This window comes from Fistularia commersonii, chromosome 15, assembly GCF_037954325.1.
Source record: "Fistularia commersonii isolate RoL2024-O1a breed Wild chromosome 15, RoL_Fcom_v1.0, whole genome shotgun sequence".
Taxonomy (NCBI): Eukaryota; Metazoa; Chordata; class Actinopteri; order Syngnathiformes; family Fistulariidae; genus Fistularia; species Fistularia commersonii.
Window position 1 is genome coordinate 5,169,228 of NC_141298.1, and position 23,248 is coordinate 5,192,475.

Consider the following 23,248-nt stretch of genomic DNA (forward strand, 5'->3'; position numbering starts at 1 on the left):
AACATACATAATAACAGTTTCAAAGGGAATTATGCATTTTAAAGTATGCTTGTCACTATATAGATGTGAATAAGTGCTATTTCGTTAAACATTACTACTTGTTGAAAAATGCCAATAATAATCCACTGTTGCTGTTGCGGGCAACACACCATTTCTGATTCTTCTGTCATTTTCATCCCAGTCATCTGCTGCCATCTGCTGGGGATTCCTTTTTAATGCCTCACAGCTTGCTGGATCACAGAATCACAAAAGGGCTGTTTTATAATCATTTATTAATTTAGAATTTTCCCCCTAAATGTCTTATGTCACTGAGATACAGTAATGATTAGGTTCAACAATTTCAGACGATATAGTGTAGAATTTTCTTGCAACCCAAGTTCAAAACTAAACTGAGAGACCTGGTTATTCTTTTCCAACTCAATATATTGAGCAATGAGTTGAAAGGATCAGGAGTAACGAGAAGCAAGCAATGAATCCATTCTCATTCTCTCTCCCTTTGTGTCTCTGTCTTTTTACTTACTCTGGATTTGACTTTTTTTTTGCTTAATATCATGTCATCTGTTAAAGCACTATCGGGCACCCAAATCAACATTAGTTTGATTTTACCCCAGTACACATTATGAATCAGACATCAAAACTGAAAATACATTGGGATACGTTGCCTTTTCGCGGTGGTATTAACCAGTCAGTTTCAGTCACATTATAGTCTACCTACATAAACAAGGAAGATACCTGTCTTTGTGATACTAAAGATATATTTCAATTACAGCTTGGAAGCTGGTTTACAGCTTCACCAGATAATATTGTTGTTTCAATGTTCTGATCCAACCACTTCATTCAAAGATGCATGGTGTACATTTAAAAAGTACAATGATGTATATCTCTATAACATCTTAATCTCACCTTTACTTTGTTACTTTACTTTATATCCCATGAATTGATGTCAGTATTATTGTTTAAAATAATGACTACACTGGAGCCCTCCTGAATACTGAATTATTGAACATTTAATAATCCCTTTTGAATGACGCCACATTTTCCCATTTTGGGAACCAGAAACAAAAAAGAAACTGAGACATTGAGTCGATCCAAAAAAAGGATTTTCTGCTCATAAAAATAAATATCACATCAGATAAAATTGATCCATGATATTAACTGAAATGCCAGCTGAGAGCTCACTTAATATTAATGGTATTTAAACTTTTTTTTTTTTTTTTAACCGCTCTCTGCTTTCTGAGTAGTCTGAACAACTATCATCTAAAAGCTTGATCAGCTAAAATTTCGCACTCACAAAATTCTGCACATACTTGTCAGTCCCGCAGGTATCCCTTACAATTTATTGTAATGAGCAGTTTACCTTTGGGGTTGCTACAGTATGCCCAGTTTTCAGCATGCTCCTTAACACTTGCTTTCTGCATTTTGTTCCTCCAATTTTCATCCCTCCTGCTCCCAGTCACTGTATGTCCTATTACTGCTGTCACTTATGATGTATTTCCCCCCCAGACTAAGGGTCTTTCCGTCCAACTCTGATGCTATGTGGATTCAGCAACTCTTTTTTTTTTTTTAATGCGGGTTTAATAATTTGCCTGCGCTTTATTTCCAGGGATGTCCTACAAATCATAATGCTTGTAGTTGCTGACATGGAAAATGTTGCTGCTGCCTGGTCCCTCTATATTTATTTATTGCCTAAACTCCGCATGAGAGATGCAGTAACTACAGCTCCTGTGGCCTTTAATGATTCTGCTATGTACTCTGTAGCTTAACATAGCAAAGAGTTCTTCTACATATATTGATGTACTTATTTATCAATTGATGAAATTGATTTATTGTTTGTTTTGTGGGCTCTTTTTTTGTTCCTTGTGCTTTCAATGCACTTAAAAATGAAACAGCTTTGTCACGCCCCAACTTAACTGATGCAAGCATCTCATCTGATATGCAATCAGGCCAGATCTTTTGTTTTCCCTCCCCCTTTTTATCAGCATAGCTCCTGCACTTTGTAGCTGGTTGAAAATCTTAATATGCCTCAACCGATGGAGTAATTCAAAAGCAAGTACATACATTCAAAACATAGATGCATTCAATCTGCCTAAGTCTGTGTTATCATTGTTGTGCTATGTCGTACAACAACTCAAAAGCTCAAGCTTGTGCAACGTCCAGGCTCTGCCAGCACAGATTATTGTACTAATCTGAATGTTGCACAACATAATTTATCCTTGGATCTTTGTAAGGCCACAAAATTGATTTCTGAGAAGTAATACAAGCTCCCCAGTTATCAATTATTACTAGACAAGCATTTATAATTTGCACTCCCCATGTCAATATTATATCAAAAGCTCTCTGTCTTTTCTAAATATTTCCTTTCCAATAAAACATAAATCTCCATTTTTGCCAAATTTTATCAAAAGCTCTCTGTCTTTTCTAAATATTTCCTTTCCAATAAAACATAAATCTCCATTTTTGCCAAATTTTAACTAAATTATATCCTCCATTTCCTTAAGCATAATTTCAGCATGTTTGTTTCCCTTTGATAAAGTTCTATTGATCAGGAACAGTGACTTTGCAGTGCAAATACACCATTTCAATGAGATAAAATCAGGTCTAGAACACTGCAGAAGATTACCATTACACTGAAACTAACTAATTTGGCTTTTCTGATTTTATACTGAGGGCAAGTCCCTGGATCCAAAGCGCACCTACTTTGGTATGAGGTGTACTGCAGCTCTGGGCTTTAATGGCTATGAGGTCTCATAAAAGGGACTTTGATGTCACAAAGGGAAGCATGCTTTGATTCAGGGATGGTGAAAACTAAAGATAGAAAATGATGAATAAAACTTGGTGAAAAATTGATGCATCATAAGGTGAGGCAATTATGAAGGAGAAAGCAGTGATGGGAGACTGACAAGGACACTGTTAGGCCATGCAAATCAAGCATGCAGTGTTCGTGATGACTGAACATTAACTGTGCAAGTCCTCATCATATGAAAGAGCAGCGGAAAGCAAGAAATCATTCTGGAGCACAGGAGCTGTGATGTATTATAGAGGATGTACATTTTCTGTGATGCTACCTTCACTGGGCACTGCATGCCTTCCTTTGACTTATATTTATAGAAAAGCAACTCCCCACTACTTCATGTATAAACAGGAAACTGACAACACATGGGGAAAGTAGACAGCCTGCTTCTCAATCATTTTTTTCATTATGATGTCACATAGGGAGGTTATTGTAAGCTATGATGTCACATTGGAAAGCCAAGTATGCAAAGAATACCAGTCATGATGGAATTGTATCCAAGTTAAAAGTTATTGCAACTTAATACAATTTGGTTTTGGAAATCACGATGCACATGCTGGGTATTGGCGTTAAATTGTAGTTGCCCTCATGGACATTACTCACGTCTACACAAAGGCCCGTAGCGATTTTGGCCGCCAGTGTCGCTTCACTGACCGGCCTGTGGAGCTGCTGATGGACATTCATCCAAACCAAAATCTTCTGGAAAACTTTATCACCCTGAACCCACAAGACCAGGCGTTGCAAGGTGGCAAGGAAATGTCAGAGCACCAGGTTGGTGTTGAGTAGTTTAACCTTAGTGCAGTAAATCTTTTTAACATTCGGTAATTTGCTTAGGTTCGTATTTCTAATCATAAATTCAGAATTAGAAACTACTGCATCAGTGAGGCCCACCCACAACATAATAGTACTATAGATAGGGGTGAGCTGTGACGTTTCAAAGGGGTATATTGTGCAAGGGCATTTAGGAGGAAGCGGTTGATAGGTTTCACTAAATCTATGTGTTATCTAGGAGTAACTGATCATTAAACATTAATGATACTGCGGGTCTTGTTGTTATGTTTTATGGCTGTTGAAAGTGTAAATACAAAGGCAGGCAACTGATTTATAGTGATGGATCAGAAAAAAATTCTACATAGAGACCGCAGGGGTTGTGGTTCTGGTCACCTGCCATCAGGCTATTATCTACTTTTCTACATATTCCAGTCCTTGCTTTGGTAATGGTGTTATGGAGTGAATGGATGAACCAGGATAATGAATTAATATTATTCTAAGCTCAAAAGGCCTGTATCCACATGGTGCATTTTCAAAGTTTCTTCCTGAAGCTCCCTTCAGGCATTGCCATTTTCTCTTCACCTTGTCTCAGTCACCTGATCAAGCTAATAGGCTTTGTTGACTATCAGTCAGTGAAGGAGTGAACATAAAAGGGAGATTTATTAGTTAACAAGTCAGGATCAAGAAAATGGCAATTCATGTCTTTTCATTTTGATGTCTCTCTGCAGGTGAACACGGAACGCTTTGAATCCCAGAGCTGTGGACTAAACCATGTGGAGGGAGGGTGGCCAAAGGACGTCAACCCCCAGGATGTAGAGCAGACGACCCGCTTCAAGAGGAAGGTGGAAAAAGATGAGGTGTACATCAACAGCATTCTTCATTTATGCAGTGTAAGATTCAAATTTCCCCTCCACCTGGGTCACATCAAATTTTATTTCACCATTTGCTTGTTGGTTTGTTTATTAATTAATTTATTCATTTATTTATTTCCAAGGTTGTGGAGCACTGTATTAGGCAGAACAACACCATGGATATCTGCCAGGAATATTTTCAGGATAAGGAAGATCTGGAGACGGAGGAGAGTCAGGAACCACCTTCTGCCAAAATCATCAGTGTCTTCAAGTAATCAATCCCTTTTTTTTTTTTTCGTATAAACGTGGTTCTGCATGATCTCAAGGGAAAGCATTATGGATCTTTCTCAAAATAATCAGGCTATTTGTTTCAACAGAGATCCAATCCAAGGAAAGCGAACTGTCACCTGCCTGTCTTGGCATACTGATGGAGGCAAGAAAGTGGCAGCTGCCTACTCATCTCTGTTTCAGAAGTCCTCTTCAAATGTAAACCCAGACTCCTACATCTGGGATGTGGGTGAGTGAGACAGACAGTGATGCCAAAGGAGAGTAAAGGTTTAAAAGTTAGGCTTTATTGGGTGTTTGTTTGTGTCTTTTCCCAGAGAAAAACAATAAACCTGAGCTGACCCTGAAGCCAACATCTCCGCTGATATGTCTGGAATATAATCCCAAAGACGCAAACATTCTGGTTGGGGGCAGCTACAATGGGCAGATTGGTGGGTGCAAGAAAGCAGCATCATTTAATAACCTCGATGTTACTTAATATGTCTTGAGTTTTTTTTTTTTTTCAAATTGAAAGACTGATTCCCTAGATAGCTTATACATATAGCCTACAGTAGTAGGACATATAATGAGGATTGCTTCCTGTGTCTGACAAACTGTTGGTTTCAGCATATTGGGACACTCGGAGAGGAAGCCAGCCAGTGGAAGTATCTCCTTTGGACCAGAGCCACAAAGACCGTGTGCACAAGATCATCTGGCTGCAGTCCAAGACAGGAATGGATGTCTTTTCAGCTTCTGCTGATGGACAGGTAGATGTGCAAATAGTCAAACTGGAAAAGGATATTTGGATAATTAAATAGACAGGCTAAAAGATGGCCGACAAACACACAGGGAAAAAGACCAAGTGAATGGTTTCAATCATCTAACTTAAAATGCCTTTGCAGGTTCTCTGGTGGGATATCCGACACCTCAGCGAGCCCACAGAATCTATGGTTTTGGACCCTAGTCAGGAGGGGAATCTTCAACGAGCATTGGGTGCTGTGTGTCTGGAGTTTGAGCACAGCATGGTGAGAAAGACTGAGTCAAACTGCAGTGACCCTGAACAGGCATTTCCAGACACCAGCCTTAATTATGCTATTCTATCTAGCCATGTCTCCAATGTCATATCCGAAAGTACCAGCCATGTTTTTTTCCAGTTTTAATGCTAAGTTACACATGTCCAATCCTTCCTTCAAAATTATCAAAATGTCCTTAAGCATTAATGATAAACTAATCAGCTACCTGACCATTTTTCCTGGGTTTCTGCTTAGCCAACAACCTCTCTGTTCAATCCTCAAAATTTTCAAACCACCCATGTATCCTGTCTTCAGTGTATAATTTAACTGTGTTTTTTTCCAGCCCAACAAGTTCATGGTGGGAACAGAGCAGGGTGTGGTTGTTTCATGCAACCGGAAAGCAAAATCTCCAACAGAGAGGCTGGTCTGTATATATGATGCTCATCATGGTCCAGTCTACGCTCTACAGAGGAACCCCTTCTGTCTGAAAAACTTCCTGTCAGTTGGGGATTGGACAGCACGCATCTGGTCTGAGGACATCAGGGAGTCTTCCATCATGTGCACTCAGTAGGTTCAGTCTCCAATGGTGGCCACTGTCATCTTCCATATGCTGATGATTCCATGATTCCATGTTTGCATGTCAACCAGGTATCAGACATCCTACATGACAGATGCTTGCTGGAGTCCTGTCAGACCTTCAGTCTTCTTCACAGTAAAAATGGATGGTGTACTAGATGTTTGGGATATCCTGGCCAATCCAAATGACCCCTCGCTAAGTGTCAAGGTGGCGATGTCAAACAGATGTATCATCTATATGCATACGTACTGCTAGATGTTTTAGATGGTGTTGTGTTTCGTGCTCAGGTGTGTGACGAACCTCTGCACAGCCTTCGTGTGCAAAGCACTGGGCGCCTAGTGGCGTGCGGCTCCCATCGAGGTTCTACGACACTGATCGAGGTCAGTCAGGGACTGTTCCGCATACAGAGGAATGAAAAAAGTCTTATGGCCACGGTAAGTTCTCCTTAGCATCTACACATTCACTGGGATTTGAAAACAAGAATCAAATGAATAAAAGGAAGGGCTTTATTGTCACATTCAGATATACATAGAGTACAACATTAGCAAAATTTGACCTCTGCTTTTAACCCATCATGGATGAGCAGAGGGCAGCGCCAGGGAAGCAATTAGGGGTTCAGTGTCTTGCTCAAGAGCACATCAACAGGCGAATCAGAGCCAGCAATTGAAACAGGAATGTAGGTTTCCAAGGATGACTTCTCTAACCCCGCTGTGCCACGCGGCCCCATTAAGCATAACATCAATTGTATCTTGATGGCAGTTTTTAGCGAATGAAACATCACATCCCACTTTTAGGTGGGCAAGAAAGGTTACGGGAAACTAGCTAACAGCCACAGTTTCTGATGTTGATATTGTTTATTCTAATTCACGTCAGTGATATAATCGACAAAAAAAATCACCTGTAACTAGAATGCAGTTTGTTTGTGAGAACAGTTGTTGGAGCGTGAGACAAAGCGTGAAAAGACTCAAGAGGCTCGTCAGCGGGAGATGCGGCTGAGGGAGCAGAGCCAAGAGGACCATAAACCCCCAGATGAGTGAGGATCAGTTGGATGAGAAAGAGTAGATGAGAAAAGGTTGCAGGAGAAAACTTGGTAGAGGAAGCAGGATAAGGATGAACAGTTCATTTCAAAGCATTGACATTGAAAATAAAGTGCAGAATAAAATACCATTATAAAACCCAATCCAACCCTTTTTGGAATTTATATGATAAGAAAATAAAAAAAAAAAAAATTATATTATAAAATAATGCATCCTATACAGATTCCTCTGGTAACTGCCAGACTCAAACTTACCCTTATGACATTTGCATTTCTATGACCTGTTTGTGTGCTGTCTATTTTAAAGGAAACCTCGGGTGTCAGTTTGGATAAGTTTGTTCTGAATGACATTATATCATTGATGTAACAATACACTTCTGCTACTCATGGTTCTGTTCTCATTCAGAGTCATCCTGTAACCATTTCACATATCTTCCCTTCCATCAATGTTGAGAGTCCATCTATTTAAAAGCAATAAACAGTCAGAAAAGAAGTTGTTTGCAATTGCTTCTTTAGGATGAATTTAAGAGGGATTTTTAATCTACCATTTTTGATTGAAAATTATAAATAGTCCTTGACTCATATTTCTAACCTTTCAATGTTCTATATGTTGTTCCATAGTACCATGTTCTATTGTATGTTGTAATCACTGTGTTCAAGCACTGATCCCCCTTTTAAGGAAAGGTAGTTGCATGAACCTTAGCTAATATGACAGGGAATAATGCCTGGCATATACAGTAAGAGCAGAAAAGTTGTGAAAAGTGATCCGCTCTAGTATTGTGTGGCATTATTTCTGTTATTGTTTGTAACCCTAGTTATTTGTAGGAATAAATTAGTCTGTTGAAAATCTAAATCATGTACGATTTCAAAGCTAGATTAACCAGAAATAATAGTTTGGTCCTAAGCCACATGTCTAGCCCAGTCAGTCAGATATCGTCCTGTGGCTTTATCCATAATTTCAAAAACCAGAAGAGCCAAACTTTGAAGGTACCGTAAAGATGGAGGATGCACATAAAGCAAGATATTCGCACAGTACACCTCTTTTGATGGGTTTGAGAACATCCCATCACATGTGTTCTTTATTTATTCCCAATGAAGTGCTTGTCAGTTTGAGCCTTTTGGTTGCTTACTAACAGTATAGAAGTCTCTGTTAATGACACCATGTAAAAGCTACAGTTGGTTTGGCTTAATACCCCAAAGAAAGAGAAATCTCACTGATATTAACCCCATGAGACTTGAGAACAGAATAGGCCAGAAAGGCCCAAATTGAATGTGAAAGTTGCACTGCGTTCCTAGTAGCCTAATGATGATCCCTCCTCTGCTTTGTGGGGGGGAAGGGGGGACTCATGGGACCGTATGCCTAAAACTCTTGGTGGATTCTTGGCTAATTCCTTGTGTCTGTTTCCAGCCAGCAATGGACAGTCTTTTCCAGAAATATGAAAAACTGTCCAGTTTTATAAATCATTGTGAAACAAGCTGCACATGCCTTATTTCCTCCCACACAATGCATTAAGACAAATTCTAAACCAGCTGTTTTACATCAGTTTACTTGCTCCACCAGTCTATAGACCTGTCAATGTAAGCACACATCAGAGTTCACCTATCACTGTTCCCACTCCATGATGCAAATGTGGGATGACTTAAAGAACCCAAGTGAGTGGATGATGATAATTAACATGAAAAAAAGGATAGATTAAGCTAAAGCTTGACATTTGTGTCTCAGATGAAATGAAAATAAAATGACATGTCAAGTATCATCCTAATACTCAGATAATAACTGGATTAGTAGATCAAGCAAATGGATCTAATGAAACGGGATGACACGGAAGATCTAGTTTGGAACATACAAATTTCCTCCAACACAGACCCACACATTTTTTGGTAGGACATTACTCTTTTTGATTAGATTTGATTAAGATAATTTTCTTTATTCAATTTGTCTTGGTTAATCTTGATTGAACAAATGTCCCAGATGCTTTTTCCCAGATGCTGTGGGGAAAAAGTGAAAGACCAGTAACTTGTTGAGTATTTATGTTTTGTTGTTTTTTTAAATGGAAAAAGTCAGCCTACAATATTTAATGAGCAAAATCATGCAAAGCCCTTATGATGCTCCTGTTTCATTGATCATTTCAAAATCATTCTCTTTAAAGGTATTAGTCCATTTAGGGGATCATTTTTGATAGTGAGGCTATGAGGTTGAAGAACTGCTATAGAGTCAGTGGCATTATCTTCACTTATAAGCCTGGGATCACTGGTGGTACACCTCAGTTTGATTCACTGATGAGGTTGCGATTCATTTTTTAAGTCGGTCTGAAGAGGGAATGATAGTTCAATATGTATTTGTTGATTGATTTAATGTTTTTTTACCTTAATACCAGCATTCAAGGCTAAATATTCTCCGAATTACTATGACCATGTGAAGGTCAGAGGTCTCTCTGAAAAAGTGTGTTCTGTTTTTTTGTACAATGTCACATGATCTTGAAAGATCTTGAGATGTAAAAATGGAAGTAACAACATCAAATTAGCTATTTAAAATAGCAATGGAGATCTTAACTTTAGACAGAGAATTTATTACTTAAAGCTTGGCCATGGACATACCTTCAGGGTGCAGTTGAACTCTTGAGAGAACAGACATATTTGATTATGTCATCATATGTATTGCACCCCCACTAGTCTGTACCACCAGGCCCTTATTATGTTTCATGCAGAAACCTGGCCACGGAGCGTCGGATCTGGCCAACATTTCAGCAAAGCAGTGGACTATGAAAACCACAAGGCTACTTAATACATGAAGGGAGATCCCATTTGATGTTGGGTCATGATAAAACACAAGACCGTGCATGGCAATCTGGCAGTTGCTCACACAGTGGGCTCTTTCATTTTGCATATGGTTTAATGATCCTGTAAATCAGGCGCACTCACATCAAGATGCTTGTCAGTCATTTTCAACAAGTATCTCTGCAGCAAGATATCATCTGTCTTATTAGTGCTTATTTTATGTTAATTGTCAAACCTTTTCCATGTGCACCTAAAAGAGCCCCAGTGATCCTGTTACTCATCTCACATATATGCTCTTTAATTATAAATTACAGTTGGCTCAATCAGTCTGGTGTCTGAATTCAAACCATTTTGAATTCATGCCACCTTAGTTAACCATATTAGTCATCGTGAAAAGCCTGTCAAGCTCAAATGTATCCAAAACAAGCAACTCTTGCTGTGCATCACAGAGCTAAATACAGCTTGTATCACACAAGTCATTCTTAAATTAGCCAACTACGTCAGTATTGCTGGAACCAAATACACTTATGAGACAAAGACCTTGTCTGTGCAGATTTTGGAACAGTGTTTGTAAGCACCTTAATGTTAACATAGCAGTACACATGATCAAAACAAAATGTTGTGCATTACCACCTGTGGTGTTTTCTGTTTTTCATAAGTTTCGAATATTCTGCCATATAGCGACCCTGAGTTTTTACACATGTGCATATGACCCAGATTTTCAACTGTCGGGTTTGAAGAGCAGTCTGGCTTTCTATAAGGCTTTGTGTGATGAGCATTTGGAAAACCAACTTCTTATTGCACCATTTGGCCTCAAAGCATACACGGGTTGAAGCAAACAGAAGTATTACTCTGGAATGTAACGCAGATGTACATATAGTATTCAAAATGGTGTACAAAAAATTATTTTCTAGTAGGGAAATTATTCTAACGTCATGATTGTTGGTCAAGAAGTGGTAATAGCGCATCCAAATATGCCCTCAATGGATTTTTTATTGATTTTTTTTTTTTTTTTACAATTCAGCTTTGCAAATAAGAATAAATCCAATGTCTACCGCTTATCCTACTCAGGGTCTCAGGGGATGCAGGAGATCTCCTGCCAGTCAATCACCAGGCCACATAGACAGACAACCATTCACTCTCCCTCATTCGCACATCTATGTAATCTTTCCAATTAACCTCCTGCATGTTTTGGGAGTGGGAGGAAACCAGAGAAGATAAATCAAGTTAATCTTGATGAAACTCAGGGTCACACCCATCTATGAATTTGTCTACAATGGCCCTCAAAATCATCCAATTTGGTAAATTCGGCTGATGGTTCAGTCTTGTTTGCTAATGAAATAGTATATTTAATTTCCTGGTCATCTTAGGCAAACCATAACAAGGTGAATTCAAAATCCCCTATTGTGTTATTTCATCAAGAATTTAATGTGAGATGGCTCTCATGTCACCAGTCTAGCATTCAACACAAAGACTTAATCCTTCTATCATTTTGATGTTTGCATATTATGGGAAAAGGTTAAGGCACCGCAGTCAGTCAAAGCTCATCTTCTTGCAACTCCACCAATGATATGAGCCACCCAGATCATTTCAGAATTACATGTACATGTTTTATTGGTGAAACAGACAAAAACCCATTTACATTTGATATGTTATACAGATGTCACCCAATGAGTCACCCAATATAGTCAGCCAAAAAACTGACAATTGAGATTTTTCTTTGTAAATATTTATGAAATATGTCTGTGTGTGTGTATGTCTTCTATCATATCTGGCTGAATTCTGTAGAACAATCTCATTGTACATATTTTAACTAATAGAAACTGAAAAGTTATTTTAACTAAATATATGAATGAATGATCGCTTTATCCAAAAATAATAGCATAGTCAGCATAACCGATGGTAATAATGGGTTTCGACATTTCTGCTTATTTTTGACTTGTAGTTGTGATATTTCACACTGGGCCTACCACCATATCAGCCATTTTTTTTAGATTTGTCCCATGATAGCAACAGCTTAATTCTCTGCGTCATGTTCATATTGAAATCTGCTCCATTTGAGAATTCCCTGCACATTCCACGAAGAAATGTATTTTACACCATTTTGATATGGTGTGGATATAATGCTTGACTGGATGAAATGCATTTTATATTCTATCAGACGGGGGGATACAGGGACACTTTAAATATACAGTTTGGTCAGTGATACAAAAGTCTGTCATTCGATTCTGTTTTATCTGCGTGTGTCGTCATACCTAAATTATAGTAAGTTCGAAAGCCTATTGATAACATTTATGAATGTGTGAAAGATAGACGTTTTGGATTTAGCAACTTTACAGTTACAGATAAAGGATCCCTCAGGTAGAGGAGCGACAGTCTAGACTGACAATTACAGTATCCAGTCCTTTCGGACTTCCAGAGCAGACCGCGAATCCCCTTTCAAGAGCATTTTGACAAGAAGGAAACTCTTCAACGGCACAAAGACAAAACATATTAAACAAATTACTTTTGCAACATGTTTTAAAAGAAGAGAACAGTCATTTGAAAGGTGTTTCATTCCACCGTGTGTATCCTGCCTATTTTCCTTTCGGTGCCCCAGCGGGTCAGTTTTGTGCAGGAACAAAAGCTCTGTATTAAAGTTGTTGCACAAAGTAATCAGATGCCTTAGCAGAAAATGTTTCTTTCCTTTCTCTCTAGAATAAAAGTAGTCACTTCCCAGAATGTCTGCCTTTGATAGTGAGAAAGTGTCTGGCAAATCTATTTCCTGATAATTTAGTATTTGTTTACCTGGCTCCAGCTGGCAGTGTCATAATTCCATTGATTGGACTTGTGAATGACCGATTGTATTCATTTATGGGAACTGCGAGCTATGGTTGGAGGGCAATGACACAGTGATTATATAATCAGTAACGACTTTAGTACATATAATGTAAAAATTGAAGGAATAGAGTATGTTGTTTGCAGGCATAGAGTCCCAGTTTACACCACCCTCTCCAACTAATGAATCTATTGAAAAGTCATTGTGAAAAGTAACACCAATCAAAGATATATGTATACAGTATGCTATCAACAATTGACATGAATGAGCTAGGACAACTGGACATGAGAGTCTAGTGCAACAGACATTTTTCCCATGTCCCTCTGAGTGTGTGCATTATGTGGTGCCAACTGGCCCCCAAATGGTGCACTGTTGGAAAAAATAATGAAGTTATTGTTTCAAACTACTGGACTCTATTTGGCTATATCTGCACAAGATCTGCACAAAACTATGGCTCCATTACCTATCATCCTGGAACAAGTCTGTACCTTATTTGCCACTGAGGGTCAACAAAAAGGTGATGCTTTATATAAAACTGAACAACATGTAAGACATATATATATTTTTTGTGATTTGTTGTAGTCCTTTGAATATAGTATTCAATTGCTTCCATGATGTATCAGAAGAATCAGTCATCCTCATCATTACCAGCCAAGAAAACAAAGGAAACTGGACATTGTTCTTGGACGAGCGATGGATCGTCTCATCCAAGTATCAACAATCAAGTCAAGTTGCTTTCATTTCGACTTTTCTTAGGTAATTACCATCACGATTTCACGGTCCGTCAGGTGTGACGTGCAAGTGGCTTCGATATTGATAATACCTGCCCACGGGTCCTTTTACATGTATACATATACTCTTTAAAATATTCACCCTTTTGACCTGCATTTATAAGTCTCCATTTCATATTCCATATGCTGATGCAATAAAGGTGAATTGTGTGTGTGTGTGTGTGTGTGTGTGTGCGTGGGTGGGGGTGGGAGTTGTTGGTGGGGGGCGCACTAGAGAGAAATATGTGCCACCCTCGGCGACCATGTCACAATTTATTACGTGCCATTTTTCTTTAAGCTGCTCCACGTTTACAGCATCTGCCACAGTGGTGACTGGCCTTGCTTAAAGAGTATTATCAGGAGAATAGTTTTGCATACATTACAGGGTTAAGTGCAAACCAATCTGCTTTATCCAAACATAGCAATCCAAACAGAGCGCCGGGCCTGGGAGACTGATGAGTAACACACTCAGCCAGGGCCCCTACAAAATCCCCACGACTCCCCTTTTCCACCTTCCCATCACACACAAGACTCACACTGATTGGCTCTGATTGGTTGTATAAAACACAGCACTGACTTTTTGATTATATTACATATGGTCATGCATGGATTGGTGCCCTGTGCTGCAGATACCAGAACCTCAGCGACCCTACAGCCGTTGCCAAAAATCTAGATTACTGCAAGGACACATGGAGGGGAAAAAAGACAAAGCGGCTGTAATTGTAATGAATCCAGGAAATATGTAAAAGGCATTGAGTTGATGTCTGCACTTCAGTATATTTTGTCCATGTCTTGCTCACAGTTTGAGGCACGTGAGGAGCAGAGCAGGTCCTGACCAACCATACACCCCCCTCCCCTTTTGCAGGTTACCACGGGTTCACCGGTGTTGCATATCAGGAACTGCATTGTTGGTGAAGCAACAGAGGAGCACTTCCAAAACAGACTTTAAGAAGGTTAGAGGAAAATTGTTTTGGCATTTTAAATGGAACACCTCCGCAAGCAATCCACAATGACCTCTCGTGTGCTTGTCTATCCTTTGGGGACGATAGGAGGTTCGGGGGTTGCATAAGGGTCCAGAGGGAGAGCAGGAGATAGTGCCTAATCCGTGAAGCCCTCCGCCAAAGCTGATTTCCCATGCAGCCTCATCAGCTTGAGTTACAGATTTAAAAGACAGAGCCCGTCTTGTATCACTTGCCTTTTCACCTCTAGCAGCTCTGTTATTTCCCAGTTTTAGCATTCTTAATCCAACAAGCAATTGCAGGCATCTCACCTTACAGACTAAGCACAACCACTTGTGGACCCATCGAAAGTTAGCTTGAGGGTCATTCACCGTTCTGGTACTAAGTAGTAGAACAAATTGGTTAAAGGTCAACTATAACAAAATACATATTTCCTCCCTTCATTCTACTGGGATCTACTGGAATTCATTAGTTTTGGTTTCATCTGTATGGGATGGGAATGTCTTTGTTTGTTTTTGAGGTGTGATGTCTGCCTCATCCTAAAGTTAATGAATTTTGATTGGGTGAGTTTGTCTAAGTACAGAATATAATTTCCTGGCCATAATTATGTAAATAGTTGAGAATGAAGTGGATTGAATGATCATTCTCCCCTTTCTAAAATGTAACACTGGTGTGGCTTTCTAGTACTTAAACATCGCTCTCAACAAAAGGGGCAATTTTGTGTGTGTGTGTGTGTATTGGTAGTGTCACCTTATTAAAGTTACTTTTGACTGACCCACATTTTTCCCCATGCTTTATCCACAACTAATGATTTCACAGAAGTCAGCATCATTTTTTCAAGAGTTACTGAGTCAGTTATATGAGCAACGCCAGACTATGATTGGGTCGTCAACATGGCACTTGCATGCCAGTTGATTTTCAACTTTCAACAGGTTTTTGACTGTTTCAGGAATGTTTGGTTTATCATCAAATATATCAATGAGCCCTCCAGGAACTCCCCCAGCATTGAAAATGGCATATCTTTTTTTTTTTTTTTTTTTTTCTATGTCATATCACTAAAGATTATTTATTTAATGAAACCCCTTAAGAAAGCCATGAACTCAGTCATCTTTGGTCATCGAAATGTGTATGGTCACTTTGGATTTATTTCAATGCCAGATGTTGATATAAAGCAGTAATCCAATGATGCCGGCTGGGCTTTTCTGAATTGTCAAAGTGGGTCAAGCAATACAATAGTGCTTGTTGTTGTTGGAGTGATCGATGCATATGTGGCTGCTGAGGGGTAAAATGTCTCCTAAGCAAAAGAGAACATTATATTTTGTCTTTCACATCCACCACAAAAAAGTGACAGGATCCAAATACCCACAGGTTAATATCCTTGGATCCATCTTTGACGATCAATATCGCTCACTCTATAAATATACCAACAATATATGGACAGTAACAAATGACCCGCATTATCATTTGGGATAGGGACAATGATTCCATAGAGTTGATTAAAATAGTGTCTTCACTGTCAGCATTGGAATAGTAATAGCAAATGCTTTTATATATCCTTCGATAAAGTGTTCTCAGTTACAAGCAAATAAGTTATCGTTCTGACTATTCAGTTTTCAAAAAAAGTGCACAGGCAGCTAACAGTTGTTTCGCTGCCACCACGCTGTACAGTTAAGAGGATGTGAGATCAGGTCGGAATCCTGGACTTACATTTGGCTAGATCTCTCGCAGTGGAAAACCAGCTGGGGAAGACAATCTGTGGTTTACATGATCTCCCATGCATCAACATACTTTATCTTTCCTCACGCAAAGCACATTCACAATGCATGACTTTTGGCTCTCTGCCTCGAGAAAACATTCTTCTTGTCTAAGTCCTTCTTGTGTCACCACAAATGAGTGAGGATCTACTGTGTCTCCAGGGACTCTCTTGGGCGATGTATAAAGGTTACATTCATATACATGCCACATCCATGCAAATCATCTATCATGTAAAGGACAAGTAGGCTTTTGAGCATTTGGCTCCTCACTCAAGGCCGCACACTGACGGAGTGATGTATTTGAAGCCCACCCAAAACATATACAGACACACATTTACCACATGCTTGACGTTTTGTTTTGTCACAGCCATTGTGGTAGAAGTCATCACTAACAGAGAAACACCATGACCATGTTGATTAGACGTACTTTTCAGGCAAGGAGTAGAAATATGCTGTCAGCTCATTACAAAAATATATAAGCTCTCACTTCCAATTACCCACTTACCATGTGGAAATTAGACAGGGGAGCAGCTGCCAATGCTGCCGTCTTTCAGGGGTCACTGGAGATGACTGTAATCACAACTTATATCACTTTCTGGACCCCCACCACCACACCTAGCCACCTTCTTATCCTGTCATCCATCTTTAAACACTGCTTGCTGCCCCTTTACTCAACTCACTCCAAAACCCAAAAATCAAATATTTACACTGGTGTGTTTGCTGTCTTTTAAGTATGTTTCGTAGTTTACACATTATTTTATGTGACTTTAAAATCCCTGTTCATGAAAGTTGGCACAAAATATTAACTTTGATGATTTGAGTGGCAAAAGTTGATTCGCTCAAGTTGACATAACATATTTTCCCCCTTGCACAGTGGTTTCCAACTTCTTTTGGCTTGTAATACTTTAAAGGGATAGTTCAACACATTTAGAAATAAGGAAAGCTTGATACTGTGTTACAGAATGGCACCCAAATCTGTCACATGAAAATTGCTCTGCGGCACGTTTGCCGAAAAGTCTCCCCAATGATTTCATCCACTGGCTTCCGCACACATGGATAGGAAAAAAATATTTAATCCTGGGTATTTATGAACGCTACTAGACCAAGTCTCTTGATTGAAATAAGGAATGTTGTGCCTTCTGTGTCCTTCACTTTCACAACTGCTCATTCAACCTTCTTCAAACTTAGCATCACTGCAATTACTCTCCTATTTTGGCTGAAATGTTACTTTCTGTTTATCTATTTATTTTATTTTATTTTATCTGCTTTTTACCCAAAAGTTACTGTCAGAAAAGTTGAAAACACAGTAGTAAACCAAGGTTCACTACAGGGCAATTATGGTTGCGGGCAATTACAGGAGATTTTTTCCCCCCACGGAACAGTGACATAATATGAATTGTGCTGCAAAAGCTGGTTCATAAGAACCCATCCACTTATCCCCAAACCTACGTATCTTCTGCACATGAATACGTTAACACGAAAGATAGTGCTGTTTGCATACTTGGATTTTTTTAATTTCCCGCTCTGACTGAACACAAGTGTGTTACATTAAGATAGTCATTGCATCTTTAATAACAGTGAATTGTTGCATGTTTCTATATGTGGCCCTGCAATTGACTGGCAAATGGTCCAGGGTGTGCGTCGCCTCTCACCAAATGACAGCTTGGATAGCCTTCTGCCTCCCCATGACCCTAAGTGTAAGATAAGCAGTAGATAAAGAATGAATGAATGATCACTTGACCAATCAATTGCCTTATCTTTTGTTGAATCATTATTATGTCAAGTAAGTTGGTAAACATAGGCAGTTTAGCAATATATAGATATTATATATTGATAATTAGCTTTTTGCCCTTCCCAAAACAGACTGAGCAGTGCAGTTAAAGGAATCACTCTTAGTTAATCAAAAAACAATGGTTCAACTGAGGTAAAGAAACAAATAAAACAGGAAAAGCATTTTGAGTAAGCACTGCCAAACAGCGTGTTATGAAGCAGAATAGTAAAGTAGGTCATGAATGATGAGAACTGTCCTATTTTATTAAATTAATTACAAAAAAAGTTTTGAATAGTTGCAGAACAATATAGTATAAAGGTCAGAAATCTGCGGTGTAGTGTAATTTTGAAAAAAGAAATGCAACATTTTAACCTTAAAACATGTCCTGATTTCCACTTTTTAATCAGCTAATAAAAAATAAAAAACAGGAACACAGATGAACTATATTTCAATAACTCCTTTTGAAGGTAAGAAAGATTTATACATATATATATATATATATATATTATAATAAATTTTTATAATAAAAGACAGTTGTGGTTTCATTCTCAATGAGACATTTATTGGTTTTACTAAGAGTCTCCGCTAGAAAGCTACGGTTTAGTTGCAGGTCTTTTCCCAAGTTTTGTTTTAATAATTAGCACAATCTGTCAAAATGCACTGGTTTTGTATACTTATGTGACTAATAATAAGGACGTTTGGAACCACTATTAGTTTCTTATGATCTCAATAGCATGGCTGTCTTTATTAAGGACTTGACATGTGTGTATATATACACAGTTAGAGCCGGAAATATTTGGACAATGACACAGCCTTCATGATTTGGGCGCTGCATGCCACCACATTTGATTTTAAATTAAACAACTACAGATTTTAAGGTTTAATTCAAGGGGTCAAACAAAAATATATGATTAAACATGTAGTAATCGTAGCTATTTTATACAAACAGTCCTCATTTCAGGCGCTCAAAAGTAACTGGACAAACAAACATAACCCCAAGTAAAATGTTACTTTTTAATATTTTGTTGAGACACACTTCAGGCAATGACGGCCTGAAGTCTGGAGCACATGGACTTCACCAAATACTGGGTTTCCTCCTTTTTGATGCTTTGCCAGGCCTTTACTGCAGCTGTCTTCATTTGTTGCTTGTTTGTGGGTCTTTCTGCCTTGGGTTTTGTCTTGAGCAAGTGAATGCATGCTCCATTGGATTGAGATCTGGTGATTGACTCAGTTCTGGATTGCTTTTGCAATATGTTTTGGATGATTGTCCATGTGTACTGTGAAGCACTGTCCAATCAACTTTGTTGCATTTGGCTGAATCTGAGCAGAAAGTATATCCCTATACACTTTAGAATTCATCATTCTGTCTTGTCACGTCATCAATAAACACAAGTGACCCAGAGCCATTGGAAGCCATGCATGCCCGTGCCATCACATTGCCAACACCATGTTTTCCAGAAGATGTGGTTTGGATCATGAGCTGTTCCAATTCTTCTCCAAACTTTCTTCTTCCCATCATTGTGGTACAGGTGGATCTTAGTCTCATCTGTCCAAAGAATGCTGTCCCAGAACTGAAATGGCTTCTTCAGGTGTTTTTTGGCAAAGTCAATTATGGCCTTTATATTTTTGAGGCTGATTGACACCTCGTGGTGAATCCTTTGTATTTATTCTCATGAAGTTTTCTCTTTATGGTAGACTTACATACTGATATACCTACTGCCTGGATAATGTTCATCACTTGAGTGGATGTTGTGAAGGGGTTCTAAATGCAAACGCCACACCTGGAATCAACCCCAGACCTTTTGACTGCTTAATTGATAACAGGTTACCTAGGAAAGAGCCCATGCAGCCTTGTTATTTATTTTTATATAGGGCAAACTAAATTACACAGTGTTTGGGGGTATATAAAGAGCTGACTCCAATTGCAGAGTGTATTATCTATGTTTTGGTAAATAGTCTTCTTTTTTCATGTTTTTATTATTAACTAAAATGTTGTACTCTAAATATGTCTGGCATTGACCCTCATCAGAATCGGTTAGGTCACACAGTCCTGAACATGCAAATCAACGAGTGGTCTTGGCTCATGACCCCCCTCTCACCATGGACCCTGAGCCAGCCTGATATTGCTGAGATTACCCAAACCTGCCTCCCAGGGGCTCCTCTCTAACCAAGGATCAAATCTGTTAATGCCTGGCGAGGCCTATAAACCTGCTGTCCATCAAGACCCGCTTTGCTGTTTTCTCAGAGTGGTGAAGGACAGAACATGGAGCTCAGTGGTCTCAGAAGTTTCCTGGCTCTGATTGCAGCTCACCATGAGACTTGCGGAGACTGACAGGCGGGGGAGACCTGCTGAAGCAACACCAGAAATTGTAGAAAATGTCATAAGCCTGGAAAAGTAAACTTTTAAAATACGCAATGCAGGACATTTCAACACTTTAAAATTATGAATATGAACACCAATGAGGATTAAGGAATCAGTATTTTGTAGCCCGGTTAGATGGTAATTTATTATAAAAAATGTTGTGCGATGATAAAGATGATTTACAGGCACTTATAGTTTCTTTTGGCCGAAGAATCGCATAGTTGGTAAAACAATGGCATTTGACCGTGTGGAATACCCAGCCCAAAATAATTCACTAATGGTCTGTTATACTGGACGACGCTAGCGTCAAAATATAAAACATCTGTGAAGAAATGTTATATTCCCCCAAACTTTGTGCACCAATAACTTGTACAAATACCCAACGTTACGTATCCAATTTTACTGACGGCTGGCATGGTAGATCAATGAAGAGCCTGCTGTGGGTTCATCAGAAACCCAGAATCGCCCTGACGTGTGAATGACACAATAATGGCTGGGAACCCCAAGTGCAAGCTAAACAGTATAAATAATGGTAGATGAACAGATTTTTTTTTTTTCCTGGAGGGTAGATATATTCACATAGACCTATATATTATAAAAAGAAAGTTATACATCATAAAAAGAAGGGTTGAAAAAACTACTCGATTTTATTCCCGTTTCGATCAGCAGGTTGCACTAGCTTCATAGAAAACATCAATGAAATTATATTTCATTAGATTTTAAAAAAATTGTTGAAATAAATTTTCACAATGAAAATAACTCACGTTATAAAAACTTGAAAAAATTAGTAAAAGACAAGGAGAAAGAAAACAGTCAAGCATCAACACTTTACTAAAGCCCTTAAAATATAATAATAGGTTTTAAGAAGTGAACTGAAAACAATGCATCTACTATGAGCATAAACAACCCAATTCTGTCTTGAAAAAACAATCGTCAAAAACTGAATTATCTTTTAATTTCAGATTCCTTTCCAAGTAGTCAGACTTTCACTTTCAAAAAGTTCTTTACAGCTTCATTCCACAAGAGGGCAGACAGAACCTTTGCCGACACCTATTCCTGTACAGTTCACACTTACACCAGTGCTCTGTCTCACTCCACATTGCACCCTGTCCTCTCCTCTGCAGCATACAACAGCCACTAGCTGTTTGAAGCAGGAGTTGACAGCCTGACAAGCAAATCTAATGCAACAGTCAATTTGGATCGACTCCTTGTATGTCAGCCATAAGCAGATACAGCTGTGGTGGGGTGAAGCAGCAGCTCTGGGGGAAGCTGGGTAGAACATACATGCTGAAACACAGGAACACATGCACAGGAAACACTAAGCACTGCCCTCTACACTAAATATAGGGAATCCACAAGTACAAGGCTTTCTCTCTGAATCAGGAATAGTTGTGGAGGACTAGATATATTTGGAAGTTGCGATAGGAGTGTCCTGGGCAAGGACAGCCTGTATGTTCAAGTCTCAGGAAGACTCAGTGAAACATGTTTCTCCTTTTGTTCTAAAATTGTATTATTCACAACCAAACACCTGTAAAAGAGAGAAAAACTGGAGAAAAAATCGGCGGACACAGAAAAGTTATACCCCAATCCCAAACACACACACAATTGTAATTCTGTGTGTCGCAATGGTAACATTCATTTCATTTGTAACAGTGACACAGGCTACAACTTTATCACAGGCCTGTGGCACAACTTTAAGACAGAATACTATGTTATCATCTGCCATAGTCAAATCAGCCTTTATCATTCCCCTCAAAAACATTATGTGCTCGATTGAATGGAATGATGTAAGCGGATAATGTTAATTTCAGCATATCCTAAAATGGATGGATAAAAACAAATGTAAAAAAAAGCAGAGCAACTTAATAGACATACAAGAGTTTCACATAAAATAGACCAATTTAGTGCAGGCATCAATGATTAGATGTGGAGTCCTATCAATGAGAAAGGAATGATAGTCAATCATCTGACAAGTTGGATAGATAAATATTCACATAATTGCAGCTTATTAGATTTCACAATAGCTGAAAACATGCCCAACCGGCTCCACCGGTCAAAGTAATTTACACAGGAATCCCCTAATAAACTATTTTATTTTTTCATGCATACAGTACTCGATCACTTTTCTAATTAGGGTGATGTAAAGGAATCCCATCTGTCTATCCGTCCATCCTTCCATCCATTCCCCCATCCAGTCATCCGCCTTTCTTTTGGATGAGTGTCAGGTGGGCACTTGTGCCATCTTCTGTCTTGGCATAAAAATTACGTGATGTTTGATGATGTGCTCACAATGTGCTCCACCAAAATCAAAATATTGTATTAGCATGCAACCGTCATCTGATGAGGTGTAAAGTCTGCACTGGTATAAATTTGGGGCCTGTTAAATCAAAGAGTAAGAAAATTATTGTGCTGTATATTCCATTTTGCTTTTTACACCAATTCTGCTGTCATTGCTTTTATATTTGGTCTTCTAGTGAATCATACTTATTTATGCAAAAGTATGTTTAGATGCAATGGTGGCACATGTACCGTCAGCCTGAAGGTACGTCTCAAGCTAGAAACTCCAAGGAGCTGTAGTTATGGCCACCTATGACGATAAATTCCATCATGCAAACATTGTAAAAAAAGACATTAAAAAACTTTTTATTGAACTTGTTCGGAATAATAACGTTAAACAGTATTTATGAGTCTGGCAAAATGCAACTGTACCTTTAAATGGTTCCAGACAACTTC

General features: G+C 38.8%; 1 protein-coding gene across 1 annotated transcript; it reads left to right on the forward strand.

Moving 5' to 3' along the window:
• Positions 1-3,379: 3,379 nt before the first annotated feature.
• Positions 3,380-20,485, forward strand: LOC147226272 (dynein intermediate chain 3, ciliary-like). The gene is made up of 15 exons (XM_086161099.1): positions 3,380-3,562; positions 4,291-4,452; positions 4,557-4,684; positions 4,791-4,930; positions 5,016-5,129; positions 5,305-5,444; positions 5,580-5,702; positions 6,034-6,257; positions 6,339-6,474; positions 6,555-6,701; positions 7,200-7,300; positions 14,299-14,385; positions 14,472-14,622; positions 19,683-19,742; positions 20,399-20,485. The coding sequence occupies exons 1-15, from the start codon at positions 3,380-3,382 to the stop codon at positions 20,483-20,485; spliced, it is 1,983 nt and encodes a 660-aa protein (XP_086017225.1).
• The last annotated feature ends 2,763 nt before the right edge of the window (positions 20,486-23,248 follow it).